We start from the raw sequence: 15,273 nt of genomic DNA on the forward strand, positions 1-15,273 counted from the left end.
ATACATCTATTTATAGTACACATACATATACATAGGCGGCGTATAGGCGGTATAAATCGCAAAATAGGCCAACCACAGGCCAGTATAGGCCTGACTGATAAGCAGATGGTGAAAGCCGGTGCCGCCATCTTGTTCTAATGTGGTAAATGCACAATAATGCAGTCGTAGCGAGATTTTCGTTACGTCCTGTCTACTTTAATATACATTCATCAGTTCTTATTTTTAAATAACTGTTCAGTGTTTTGTGAAAATCATAGAAACTTTTGTGCGATACTGTATAGTGAAATAAATCTCAGAGACAGGTAAAATGAATTATATATGACAATTTATGAGACAAACTTTTATATATGTTTATCGTTTTTCTTTTTTTTTTTTCGCTAACAATTTTGAAAATTAAATTAGTGACTAAAATTTATTTTAAAAAATTAATTTCAATTATACGACTTTTTAAAGAAAAAGATATTTTTCATAAAAAAAAATAAGAGCGCGTGTTTTCTATGGCGTAAAGGCTCTCAATATTTATGCATTGGCGTATGTAACAAAACTTTCCTTTTAGGTTAAGTTACTATAATAAATTTTTGTTGACTTTTTTTTGAAAGATAATAAATTGTTTTTGTTTACATAATAATTTATTGTTAATAATACAAGTAAGTAGTATTGTTAAAGTAAACTTATTTTTATCTTTATGAAAATGTAAAAAACTTGTCTGACGGGTTGCCTATATATGAACGCACACACCCTTTATCAACAAAATAAATATAAATAGTTTTTTTTTTAAGTTTATTATATTGTGATAGTTGGTAGCACTTTTTTTTCTTATTTACAATGTTTTATTTGTTAATTATTTGTTTTTTCGAAATATTTTTATATTAGATATTTTTGCCAGACAACATAACCTTAAAATTTTTTTTTCTTTTGACAAATCTCAATTAGCCTATATGCTCATTTAAATCTAATAAAAAGAGAAATAGTTTTTATTATATTTTCTACTGAATTAGTTCCTGTACAAGAATATCTCATTTAATGTATATAACAAAGAAGAGATCAAAGTCTAAATTGGAAAATAATAATTGTGCCCCCTAGTTGTGGCTTCGGAAAGTAATAAAAATAAATTGTTTTTAATAAGTAAAAAAATTTTAATTAGTTATTTTTGTATATAATAAAAATTAATTGAAATTGATTGTTTTATGTATTTAAATATATAATTCATATAAATCAATCAACTACCATTTGAATCAACTTTTTGTAACTTTAAAGCCTAATCTAGACTTATATATTGCTCTTCGGTCAGCGATTTTATAAAACAATTGAATTAATGAATTAAATTGTATCTTTTTTTTAAAGTTGCCCGTGGTGGTATTTCAATAAATAATTTTAACCATGATATTTTATAATTACATAATTTTTAGTTTTATTGCTTTTATTCCCTCAAAATTTTCCTAATACTTTGCATTTATTGACGTCACTATTTTGACTCCGCTTAGCGTCGAATTAGCGTTAGTGGTAGAATTCGGCTCTCCGATAATTTCAATTTAATAAATTCAATTCTGTTAGGGTAATTACAATTTTTTAATTATATAATTATTTAAATTGATTAAATTTATTTTTATATAAAATTATAAATTAATTTTTTATTATTTTATTAATTATTTATTATACATAAAAATGTAAATTACCAATAAATATTATAAATTAATTATATTGTTAATTAATTATTTATTAATTATTTATTTATATAAAGTGTAATTAAATAAAAATTGTTTATAGAAGCCAACGTTATGCCGAAGGCTCGATTAATAACCCGATCAGTGACAATGGTTCGCCCACCAGATATGACGTTAAATTTGGAATGTGTAGAAGAGCCATTGAGCGATGCTCAATTAAGTTTTCGTTCAAAATATAAAGAAAATTTTGATTCGGTAAGTTTTGAAAATTTCTTTAAGGGCAGTTCATTGTTGTGATATGTATTTTTTTTTCATAAAAGCTGACAATATATCAAAAGTATCACAACTGTAATCTCCCCTTAAAAATATGTAAAAAAAAAAAAAAGATTAAAAAAATATTAAGTTATATATTGAAAAAAATTTTTAGGTTTCTAAAACCTTAGAAGAATTAGTAAAAGAACGCGGTGGTAAACTTATTCATCAAGCAGGTGTTGTTTCTGGATACGAATATAAATTGTAAGTATTTGTATTTTATTTAAATACTAATTACTGAAATTTTGCATTATTGATAAAATTTCAAAATTCTTGAATACATAATTTTTTTTTTTGTTTTAAATTAACAGACCGAGTAGTGCTCCTATTCCAACAACAGTTACAACTAATGCACAAGCTCAAGTACTCAGTGTTGTAAGTAAAATTGTATTATTTTTTGCAAAAAATTCACATGAATAAGTTTTGAAAGTAATTTGTTAGAATTTTCATTTCACAGAATATAATTTCAAAGAATATTTTTCCTTCCAGTAAGAATATTCGAAAGAATTATTTTCTAACTGAATTTACATTTTAAAGGAATTTTTAAAATAACGATTTTTTATTTTACAGAACTTTCATTTGTCCGAATTAAATTTTATAGAATTTTTAAAATGCAAAAATTTTTATTTTAAAAAACTGAAATAAATATCGGGCAGAAAAAAATTCGGCACTAATTTTAAAAATAACCAATCAAAATTTATCAATGAAATTATAATTTGTTGATTTATAAATTTGAGCACAAATTTTTCTACCAGATATTTATTTGGACAAATGAAAGTTGTATAAATAAAAATTCGGCTACAAAAATCTATTCTTTCTAATATTTTTTCTGTGTAATAAAAATAAATTAAAATAATAATTTTGTCAAATACAAATTGTATGAAATAAAAATTCTGTGTAAAATTCATTTAATTGACAATTCTATAATATTGAAATTCGATTAAATGGAATTACTATTAAATAATAAATCGAACAAATAAAAATTCGGCTAAAAGTAAATTCTAGGAAATGAAAATTCTAATAAATTAATTTTAGAGCTTATTAATGACTCTCAATATTCAATTACAAGAACAAATTTACAATGGTTTAAAAAAAATTTTCAAACATTAATCGATAAAGTAGATAATTTTCTAATTAAAAAAATAAAAATGTTTTTAAATAATATACTAAAAATAAAATTTTACAGAATCATGCAATACAAAATAAGGCTCAACCGATAAAATTAAGTATGATAAGCAATGCGGCAGCTGGTCAAGGAAATTTACAATTAGTGATGGATCCTCGAATGGGAGTAATATTGGGAACAGTTGCTACTCAACCAGGTAAAGTAAATTTAAATATTATTATTATTTTCTTTTGCTTTTGATGAATTTTAATGTTTAGAATTAGTAGAAAATTTTTTATTTCAATTACAGGTACAACAACAGCTACATCTATATCGACTAGTAATCCGCAACTACAATCTGAAAATGTAAGTAATTTAATTATTAAAAATTACATACATATATATTAAAATTAAATTAATGCAATAATTGTCCAGTGTTTTTTTCCAGATATCTAATATTTAATAAGAACACTGTTTTGTTTAAAGATGTTGTTTACATATTGAAATTTAATTAAAAATTTAACAAATGATTTTCTCTTTTATTTTATTTAGTACAAAACTGTTCCATTAAGAACTACCATGCGTCCAAGAACAAAAGTTATTCCAATTTCACAACCTGATATCATTGAAGAGGTAAGTTTTTATTTATAATCAAAATAGTATATTATTATAATAATGGAAATAAATTATATTAATATATTTAATTTTTTTTTTTAGCAACCAGTCCAAACTCAAACAAGAAATCGATCACGTCCAACGCCTGCGACTCATGCTGCGCCAGGTAAGTTTATAATCATCAATTTTTTTTTTTCATTAAGCGCAAGGGATCATCGAAAAGAATTTCAATCTATTGAAATTTATATTGTTTTATTTTTAAAAATTTATTTTACACAATATTGTAGAGAATTTAAAATTATGCTACATTGGGAAAAAAATAAGAGAAAACAATTTAGTAAGTTAATTTATTTTTTAATTTAGAACTCAAAATTTTGGAAAAATAAATATTTAATTAAATTTTAATTGATCCAAAATTTCAATTCAATTTCAAGTGATTTAAATTTTAATCAATTTTAATTTTTATTGGTGAAAATAAATTTGTTAATTAAAATTTTAATCAAATGCAAATTCAATGGATCAAAAGTTAAAGTTAATTAAATTATAATTAATTATAATTATATATAATTTAAGTTTTAATTTGTCCAAAATCTAATTGATTTAAATTTAAAATTATCTGAATTTCGATTTATCCAAATTTGTCAGTAAATTTATTCTTGAAAAATTGTATATTTAGGAATATTAATACACTGGCACTAAACTTCGATTTTATTTTATACAAAATTTTCAATCTATCAAGTATTTTTTAAGTCTTTAAACAATAGTACAATAATTTAATTAGGAAATACAAAATTTTATTTACATTATATATATTTTTTTAATTATTAATTTTATTTAACAAAATATTTCTTTAAAGTTACAACCAATGCACCAAGTACTCAAAATGTTAGAGTCAAAACCGTTGCTAAACAATTATCAACGCCCGTTGCACAACATCCAGCAAGACCTACTGAAGACACAAGTATTGGTGGAATTGCAGTTAACAGCAAAAATGCTGGTAAGTGTAAATTATCATTATTATTAATTACAATTTTAAAAATTAGTACATTACAATTATTTACTGTTAAACATATATGTACTAACAGTTTGGAATAATATTTTAATTCCATATTTAAATCAATTATTAATGTATTTCTCTCAATTATTGCGCATGAAATTTAATACAATTTTTTTAAGTGTCAATCCAATAGCTCTTTTTTATTTTAACTATATTTACGTAAGCAAACTGACTTTAAAAAAAAACAATAAAATATTAAATGCATATTATGTACATATTTAAAGAATCGATCTTTCATTAAAAAAAAAAAAAAAAAATGTGGATTGGCTTAAATTTAGAATTGTCATTTAAAAAGTAATAAAAAAAATTCATTTGCATATTTTTTATATTTTGCTTAACCTTGAAGAATTTTGTGAAATATCAAGTAAGTTTAAAATTTTCATAAAAAAATTTCATGCTGTTTTGTTGTTAAATATAAAAAATTCAATTTTTTATGTACATAAATATTTAGAAATTAATTTGATTTGATTCTTTTTGTACAGTTGGCGATCATATTGAAGAATCAAAGAAACATTTACCTGACGGTAGAGAAATAACGTTTAATAAAATAAATGGAGGACGTACTTTTCCATCGTTGGTCGTTGTTGCGAGACCAAATCTTTGTACGAAAACTGTGACACCACAAGTTGCACAAAAAGAAAGAGGCGAATTAGGTAATTTTATTATTTCTAATACATACTTAATGATATTAATACAAAATAAATAATGAAAATTTCATATTTTCTTAAAATCAAATAAAATGGGATTTATTTAAAAGTTAATAAAAAAAAAAATTGGTTGATTGACACCTTTAAACCAACTTCACATGAATTCATGAATTTTTTAAAATTTTTTTAGCAAGCCGTTTTCGATTTATGGAATTTTGAAAATTGGAGAATTTTCAAGACTTTTAATTTTTGAATACTCATAACTTCCTTAAAAATGCATCAATTTTAAAAGTCATTTTTTTTTAAATATGTGTTTTTAAACGTACTTTTAAAAAAAAATCGAAATTTTTTTAAAACGATATTACTATCAAATTTTTGAGTTTTAATGATAAAAAGTCATTTTCCTCATTTGAAGTACTGATTGATTTTTTTCAAAATTTTTTCAAAAAAACTACTTCTTTTTACGAAACTTTTATGCCTAGCCCGATAATGGGCAAACGATTTTTACAATATTTTCGGAATTTTTCAAAAATTTTAGAATTTTCAATTTTTTAAAAATATTTTTGGTTTTTTTTATACTATTTTTTTCATACTACTATGCGCTGATTACGAAAATCATAGTGACAATACCCAAAAATTTGATTTTTATGATGAAAGCCATAAAAAAAAGTGACAAAATTTATGGTTTTTTTCGTTTATTGGGTAAAATATGCAAAATTTAAAAAAAAATTCAAACAAAAGTTATAGGTCTTATTAAAGTACATTTTTTTATCTTATGAATTTTTTTTAAATTTGCATATTTTACCCAATAAACGAAAAAAAAACGGGACGCATTAATAAGCTCTAAAACAAATTTGTTAGAAGTTACATTTGATAGAATTTTAATCAGCAGAATATTAATTTGCCAGAAAGTCAATATTATTGAATTTTATTTGGGAAGAAAATCAATTTGATCGAATTTTAATTTGACAGAAATTCAATTTCACCGAATTTAAATTTTCCCGAAACGTTGTTTTTATAGAATATACTAATAGTGCAGAAAAACAATTGACGGAAATCTACTTTACGAGAATGTATATTTGTTCGAATATTAATTTCTCCGAAAGATAATTTGACCGAAAATTAATTTGTCAAAATTCCAATTTGATCGAATTTTAATTTGCCAGAAAGTCAATTTTATCGAATTTTAATTTGTCAGAAAATCAATTTTATCGAAATTTATATTGTGCGGAACGTTTTTTCATAGAATCTTAATTTAGCAGAAAGGTAATTTAATAGAATCCTAATATACCAGAATATTTGTTCGAACATTAATTTGCCAGAAACTCAATTTCACCGAAAATCAATTTGACCGAAATATTTTGGCGCTAATTTTAAATTTAACCTATCAGAATTTTCTTCATAATTTCCTATTGGTTAATTTTAAAATTAGCGCCGAAATATTTCAGTCAAATTAATTTTCGGTCAAATTATCTTTCTGGGAAATTAATATTCGAACAAATATATATTCTGGTAAAGTAGATTTCCGTCAAATTGTTTTTCTGCACTAATAGTATATTCTATAAAAACAACGTTTCGGGAAAATTTAAATTCGGTGAAATTGAATTTCTGGCAAATTAAAATTCGACCAAATTGAATTTCTGTCAAATTAAAATTCGATCAAATTGATTTTCTTCCCAATTAAAATTCAATAATATTAATTCAATATATTCAATTAATATTCTGCTGATTAAAATTCTATCAAATGTAACTTCTAAAAACTTTGTTTTAGAGCTTATTCATGCGTTTCTTTTTTTTTTTCATTTATTGAGTAAAATATGCAAAATTAAAAAAAATCCATAAGATATAAAAAATGTATTTCAATAAGATCTATAACTTTTGTTTCAAAGTTTTTTTTTAATTTTGCATGTTTTACCCAATAAACGAAAAAAAACATAAATTTTGTTACTTTTTTTATGGTTTTCACCGTAAAAATCAAATTTTTGGGTATTGTCACTATGATTTTCGTAATCAGCGCATCAAAATACATAAAAGTACGTAGTATAAAAAAAAAACCCGAAAATATTTTTTAAAAAATCAAAATTCAAAAATTTTTGAAAAATTCCGAAAATATTGTAAAAATCGTTTGCCCATTATCGGGCTAGGCATAAAAGTTTTGTAAAAAGAACTTTTATCATTAAAACTCAAAAATTTGATAGTAATATCGTTTTAAAAAAATTTCGATTTTTTTTTAAAGTACGTTTAAAAACACACATTTTAAAAAAAATGATTTTTAAAATTGATGCATTTTTAAGGAAGTTATGAGCATTCAAAAATTAAAAGTCATGAAAATTCTCCAATTTTCAAAATTCCATAACTCGAAAACGGCTTGCTAAAAAAAATTTGAAAAAATTCATGGAAACTAGTCTCAATTAGTACTAAAAGAAGAAAAAAATCTCAAAAAAATCGGAGATGCAATTGCAGATGGACTTACACTTTGACGTGGAATACATCATATATATATATATAATTATTATATTTAATAATTAAATAATTAATATAAAAATTATAATTTGACATTTTTCTCTAACAGATTTACAAGTTAAAAGTGTATTGATGTTATCGGCAACAAAATTCGCCGAATGGTTGATTCAACAAGGTTTAGTGAGATCGGAACAATATTGTACGCAGCATAGTACAAATTATCAAAAAGTGAAACTAAAACTTGGAATGTACAGTGATACTGGCACTTTTCCTTATTCTGGAGGATACGTTTGGGTTTCGAGTTGTTGTCCAGATCGTTTTGTCTCTGTTTTTTCCGGTTCAATATTTCAAGGTGCACCACATCAACCGACAATTCTTTTAAAATTAATCTATCATTGGGCTTGTCAAACGAACATTCAAAATGTCGTTTCTTGGGTAAAAGTGGGCAATGTTTATGTGAAAAATTTCTACACAACTCTTCGTAGTATTTGTACGGCTGCAGTTTGGGACAAATGTACAATAATGGGTGGAAAAAATTCAATGATTCAAGTTGGTGTCATTAGTCTTGGCACTACATCTCAAGATGGAAATTTACGTCAGGTTTGTGTCAATTTTTTTGCATTTTTTCAGAACCTGAAATTAAATTTTTTTTTATGAAAAATAAAAAAAAGTAATTTTTAACTATTTTACAAATTTTTAGAAATTAATTTTGAATAGAATTTTTTTTGTTAAATTTTAAAGGTAAAAGTTGAAGTCTTGGGTGTATTGAATCCAGAAACATCGGAATTAAGATTAAGAGCCTGTGAACCTGTGATTGAAGGTGAAAGATCATATAAACGTCGATTTAATAATATTCTAAATCCATTGAAGGATTGGGTTCATAAGGATTCAACTATTTTGACTGATTTCACTGTTGATAAAAGTACACTTCAAGAAATGGGTTTCACTAATGTTACACAATCGGCATTTAGCGAACAAACACCACGAAATACAACGAGCAATTATCATATTATGGAATATTTGCGAAAAATTGTACCGAGAATGTTTCAAAATACACTTAGTTTACTGAGTAGACAAATGATTCAACAATTTCTTGATGAATTGGTTTGGAGGGAAATATTTGGTGCAACCGCTGCAAAAGGTTTTGAAAATATTATTCGTCATATTGCTGAACAAACAAGATTGGACACAAGTAAGTTTGAATAAAAATTCATTTTTAAAAAAAAATTATTATATTTATAATTTTACATTATTTGTGTTGAAAATAAAATTTGTTTATTATTCATTCACAAATGAAATTTTTTTTTAGCTGAGGGTCTTTTAGATCGATTGACAAAAATCTCGGCTAATCCATTTAATGATTGGTCCTATTCTAATGCAAATCCACCGCCACTTGCTCCTATGGTGACAATTCCAAAGGAACCAAACTCTGATACACATTCAAAGCAAAATGAAAAATATACAAATCAAACTAATAAGAGAAATAGAAAGAGGGCATGGCAAACAAGAAGTCCTGAACCAGAGAGTAAACGTCGTACACCTGATTTTTCAGCGTTTGATAAGGAAAATAAAATTGGAGAAAAAGTACAACTTCAGGAATTTTATTATGCGACAATGGATGGAAACAAAGCTCACTCGCCAAAAGAGCATAAGAACGCATTTTTATTCAAGGTTTCTTGTTATTCAATTAATTATTTTTATTTTATTGAGTTTCAAAATTTTTGTTTTTTAATTTTGCTAAATTAAAATTCACAAAATAATAAAATTTAAGCTAATTTTTCTTTTGTAATAATTTCCGATGTTTTTATTCTAGTGTTTCTTGTGTAACGCAACAATGAGAAGTAACAGCGAAGTTATGGAACATATGATAAGTCATGTTCCACGTCAAGTTCCTGGTCAATCAGATTCACCAGTTTGTAGATATTGCTGCAGTGCTTTCTCTTCTCAACACCAGATTGCTATTCACGTCACCGAAACACATAGTAATTTTGGTCACTCGGATAGCGATATGGTTGTTTGCGCAATATGCGAGCATAAATTCGGTAAAAAAAAAAATTTCCTTTTTAAAATGAATGAATTTTTGAAAAAAATTTAAATCTTTAATATATTTTTTCTTTTTTTTTTATCAACAGGAAATAGTTCTTTGCTGATCAATCATTTATCATTGACGCATTATCCATCGGAAATGCCTTATCGTTGTGAAACTTGCGGATATCGTACGTCCAGTCATAAAGATGTTATTGATCATTACTACAAAGTTCATGAAAATGGCGAAGGTTTACAATGTCCTTACTGTTTGAAGGTAAATAAATTGAAAATTGTATTTTTAATATTTTAACTTAGAATTGTATTTATTTAAAATTATGCAGTCAATTCGATTTATATTGATAATTAACTTATTTATTTAATTATCAACACTTTAACGTTCGAGTAAAATATATTGGAATAAGTTAAATAATGAAACGATAACATTCGGTAAAATAGATTTTTAATAAAATTTTCTCCAATGTTTCAAAATCACACTGATTTGTTTTCTTCTTCAAGAAGTTTGATAATGAATAAAATTATAAAAACTAATTTAAAAACAACAAACAAAAATATAAAGAAGTCAAATTAATATGAGACATAACAATGAAACAATATAGATAAATTAAAATAAAGACAAATTGAAAGAATATAACAAAAATACAGTAAAAATAAAATACAAAAATAATATAAATAAATACAAAAAAAAAAAAAATTTACCAAATAATGTGATGAAATAAAAATTAGAAATAAAATTTTTCTCACAATCGACCTTAAAAAATTGTCATAAAATAAAATGAACATTTATTAATTAGAAGGTTTCGTATGAATAAAAACGATAACATTCGAACCATTGTTGTTTAATAAAAGTTCACTCCAACGTTTCGAAATCTACATGATTTCCTCTTCAGGAAGTCTATCAAAATTACAATAAATTGTCAAATAAACAAATACAAAAAAAAATGTTTTTCCAACGTTAGGATTTATTTCGTTTGTTTTTATTTTTACTAAAATTTGACACTACAATTGACTCTATGATTTGACATTGTTTTAATTTTGGTAAGATTATTTTAAATTTCAATTTATTATTGTAGTTTATTTTAATTTTATCATTTATTGTATTATTTTCATTATTTGGTATTTGTTTTTATTGTTATAGTTCTATTAGTTTTTATTTATTTTTATTTTATTTTATTGTATTTGTTTTTTATTTTTATTGTATTATTTATTATTTTAATTGTTCTATTATTTATTATTTTATTGTAATTTCTTATTTTTATTATTTTTTTTTATTTATTTTTTTCGGACAATGGTCCGAATGTTATCGTTTTTATTCATACGAAACCTTCTAATTAATATAACTCTCGGACGTTAAACATTTTAATAATGAACATTTATTTATTTAGGATTATAAATGGTTAATAAAAATTTTACAAAGTTTAAAGTAATATTTAGACAAAGTCATAATAAAATCATAATTCAGCCAATTATTCATAAACAGTTACGCGCAAAGTAGCAAAAAATCTATTTAAGTTAACGCAAAAAGAAAAAAAAATTACAACAATTTTTCTAAAAAAATTTAAACTCAAATAAATGATAAATAAAGCAATTTATAATTCTGTAACTTTTTTCTGAATGCAAATTAAAAATTCGTGTGTTTTACAAAATTTTTGTTTTTACCAAACTTTTTATCTTTTTTACAGGTGATACAATTTGTATCTGAGGGAGTTGTAAACACGCCAAGCATTCATGGATATCTTTTACATATGCAAAGGCATATTGTGAGACGAGAAGAGGGTAGAGGCAACAAATGTACAAGGTGTTGTCTTTGGTTTAATCAAAGAAGTTCCTTGAAAAATCATCAAATCGAACTACACGATTATGTATCAGGTCCAAGTAAGTATTTTAAAACAATATATTTATTTCTTTATTGTAAATTAATAATTTGATTTTATGTGAAAATCGTAAATAAAATAATTAAAAATTTGTTCACTATTTTCTAAATTTCCATATAGAATTAAAATTTTTGGCAAAGCAGCGCAAAAATAAAATGAAAAAATTTCAAATGAATCTAAAAATATATTTTTTTTTGCAGAGGTCATACCTTATAAAGGCAGTTCTAATGGAACAATGATTACACGTCAAAGACCTCAGGTTAAACGATTTGAAAAGATTAATTTCAATTCAGAAGCTTCTAAAGATGTGAAAAAATGGAATACCGGTCCAGTTAGAGTTAATCTTCCCAGCAATAGTTTCCCATGTCAGGAATGTGAGGAAGATATTGATGAAATAGATCATTATCCGTAGGTTTATTTTTTTTAAATTGAATTTCTCTTTTCTCAATATTATTCAAAAGTTTAATAAATAATAATTAAATTATTCAAATACAGAGGAGAACAAAGATGTCAACAATGTCGATATGTCACATGTTGTTGGCGAGCGTTTAAGGAACATCAACAACAAATTCATAATGAGAGACCGAAAACAACTCTCGTTGTTCCATCTCCAATGATCAGTATACCACTTGAAAAGAAAATGAAATGTCCATGTAATTTTGCAACAAATGATGGAAACTTGCTTGGTAAGTTATTTTAATTATACTGTATTGTAAATTTATTTTCATTCTTTTAATTCAGATTAATGACACGTGTGACGTCATACAAGTTGATTCATTCAAATATCTACATATATATATTCTTTGTTTGATTTTTAAACTTTAATTCATTTTTAAACAACTTGCAACTAAAATAAAGTCAGTGAAATTCACGTTTATGAATAAAGATTGAAAAAGAAATATTTATCACGCAGAAAATAATCAAATTTTTTGCCTAGAAATTTTTCTTTTAAACATTTTTAATTGAGAAGTATAAAAATTTGTTTCTGTCAAATAATTATAATAATTTTTAATGAAGATTTTAGGACAAATTTTTTACCATAGTTGATTGATTTAAATTATTTAAAAAAAAAAACCACATAAATAATTTTCAATAATTACATGACAATTTGCAAAAATAAAATATATTTTTTCTTCTAAATTGTTGATGATAAGCAATTTAATTATGCCTTTAAAAAAACATGAATTTAACTTGATTATTTTCTTAAATCTAAAAATTTATTTTTTACAATATTTTTCAAAATAATCGATAATTTTTTATTTGAAACAGATTTCTCAATTAGAATTTTTTTTTTAAAAAAAAGAAAAGTTTTATTAAATAAATTTTACTACATAACATTTTTCCAAACTAGGTATTTAGCAAAAAAAAATTTACATTTTTTAAAATCAGTCCCAAAATTTGTTTACATATTTTTTTTAATTTTACAATTTTTTAAATTAATTTTCCTAGCAAATTCATTAACTAAATCATTCAATTATTTAGATTTGTTATTTTTAAAATTCCATTATATTGAAATATCAAATCGCCAGGAAAAAGATATTTAAAAAAAAAAAACTAAAAAAGTTTTCAACACTTTCTAAGTTAAAAACAATTTTTAAAAAATCTATTTCTATTTTTCGGTGTTAATCGCGCCATATAAAAAATAATTGAATTTAAAAATAATTAAATTGACAATTAATTAAATTTCATAGTAATTATTTATAATAATAATTTGATTTTTACTATAATTTAATTTTTAAATAATTGAAATTTATAAATTAATGAATAAATAATGTAAATGAATTAAAAAATATTTTTTCTTAATTTGTTGAAACACATACCTATAAATGTGGAACAAATTTTAGTTTCTTAGTGTTTATATTATTTAATCATTAAAAAAAAAAACATTTTTCAATAATTTTTAAAAACAAGAAGCATTTTAAAATTAAGATAATAAAATTTAAAAAAATGTTTTATTTTCAGCTGCTCACTTAGTGAAATGCAAAAGAATATCCGCATTTCCCGTTGAGAATACAAGTCCCTCAGGTATGTTAGACAGCTTGGGTCTTGTTCCAAAAAGTGCATCAGAGGTACGCTAAAAAGTACTAAATAGATAAATACTCCACAAAAATCTCCATGCGAATTAAGTACAAATCAAAGTGAAGAAAAAAATGAATTCGCAGTTAAATTTGGTCGTGAAAAAAAAATATTAGTCTCAATTTACTAACAAAAAAAGAAAAAAAGTACATTGCTGCTTATTCATATTCTTTAATAAATGTTTTATTTTTTATTAATATGGAGAATAGAATTATAATGTTCACAAGTACGTAAAAAAAAAAAACAATCTCTAAAAATACTACATAATAACTAGTCGAGAAAATTGGTTTAAATTTTGTACTTTTTGAATTCGTATTATTAATATTTGCAATATTATGTTTTCTTTTTCTTTCTAAATTGTTGTTTTTTCCTTTTTCTTTTCTTTCTTTTTCTTTTTTGTACTCGTTTCTATAAATAATTAAATTGAGGTGATTGTTTTAACATAGTGTTTGTATATATATATATAGCACATATATATATATATATTATATATGCAAAAGACGATTCATTGTAGAATGATAAAAGAATGATAAGAATGAGGTTCTCATTGTAATGCTTTCAGTTTTGAGGAAAAAAAAACAAAAGTTAAGTAGAATTGTATTTGACAAGGATAATTTTTAGAAAAAAAAAAAAAAATTATATATAGATCTTACCCGTGAATGAATGAAGTTTTTTTTTTTTTTGTTTGAAAGATTTAAAAAGAGAATGCAACAATTAAAAATAAGTTTTATGTTAACATTACAATGTAATGGTATTCACTATAAGCTTACGACTTTTTCGATTACTTCTATTAATGTGTAAATAAATTTTGTCACTATTGTGAATCTAAAAACATAGAAATGTATTATTTTTCTTCCTAATGAGAAAATTCGAAAAATATCTAAAAAAAAAAATTTTTTTTATTTCTCTTAATTATATTACTAGAAATGTTAGTGAAACGCAGTGGTCGATAGTTATTTAACAAAAAAATTAAAATTCAAAAATTTATAATAATAAGACAATAAGTAGCAACATCGAAAAATATTTAAATGTACTTTTGATTTTTATCAATTGGTTTAATTTAATTTTTGTATATATTGCATTTTAAAAATATTACATTCAAATTCTAATAGTTCTGGAAATTTATGAATATTTTAACTACTTTCCTTCTATAAAAAATGATATTTAAATTAAATTAATTTAAATTCAACTCATTTTTCTTTGCAATTTTTAAATCTTTAACTAAAATTTTCCAACATTTTCATTTTCTTTATTTAATATTCACAATAAAAAATGACAACGTTGAATACTTTTATTTTCTTCATTATTACGAAAATTAATCTAAAATTTTTCGAAAAAAAATATTTATTCATCTGTTTCTATGGGATTAAAATTTTCTAATTTCAAAAAAATTATTTATTCAGTTTTTCACTTT

General features: G+C 23.3%; 1 protein-coding gene across 2 annotated transcripts; it reads left to right on the plus strand.

Annotated features, from left to right (window-relative positions):
* Window positions 1–74: 74 nt before the first annotated feature.
* Window positions 75–14,700, plus strand: LOC127285685 (uncharacterized). Of its 2 annotated transcripts, none has more exons than XM_051311821.1 (19): window positions 75–302; window positions 1,768–1,919; window positions 2,092–2,180; window positions 2,288–2,351; window positions 3,163–3,298; window positions 3,392–3,447; window positions 3,634–3,714; window positions 3,799–3,862; window positions 4,553–4,693; window positions 5,236–5,406; window positions 7,973–8,463; window positions 8,605–9,055; window positions 9,173–9,534; window positions 9,677–9,905; window positions 9,996–10,165; window positions 11,592–11,784; window positions 11,984–12,191; window positions 12,279–12,469; window positions 13,746–14,700. In XM_051311821.1, exons 2-19 carry the CDS (start codon window positions 1,779–1,781, stop codon window positions 13,859–13,861), a joined length of 3,354 nt encoding a protein of 1,117 aa, XP_051167778.1. In that variant the 5' UTR covers window positions 75–302; window positions 1,768–1,778; the 3' UTR covers window positions 13,862–14,700. The 2 variants fall into 2 exon arrangements, with proteins under 2 accessions (XP_051167778.1, XP_051167787.1); XM_051311830.1 differs by lacking the exon at window positions 75–302 and adding an exon at window positions 557–647.
* Window positions 14,701–15,273: the final 573 nt, after the last annotated feature.

Source organism: Leptopilina boulardi, unplaced genomic scaffold (assembly GCF_019393585.1).
Source record: "Leptopilina boulardi isolate dan_hultmark-lab unplaced genomic scaffold, ZJU_Lbou_2.1 LbouV2_121, whole genome shotgun sequence".
NCBI lineage: Eukaryota > Metazoa > Arthropoda > Insecta > Hymenoptera > Figitidae > Leptopilina > Leptopilina boulardi.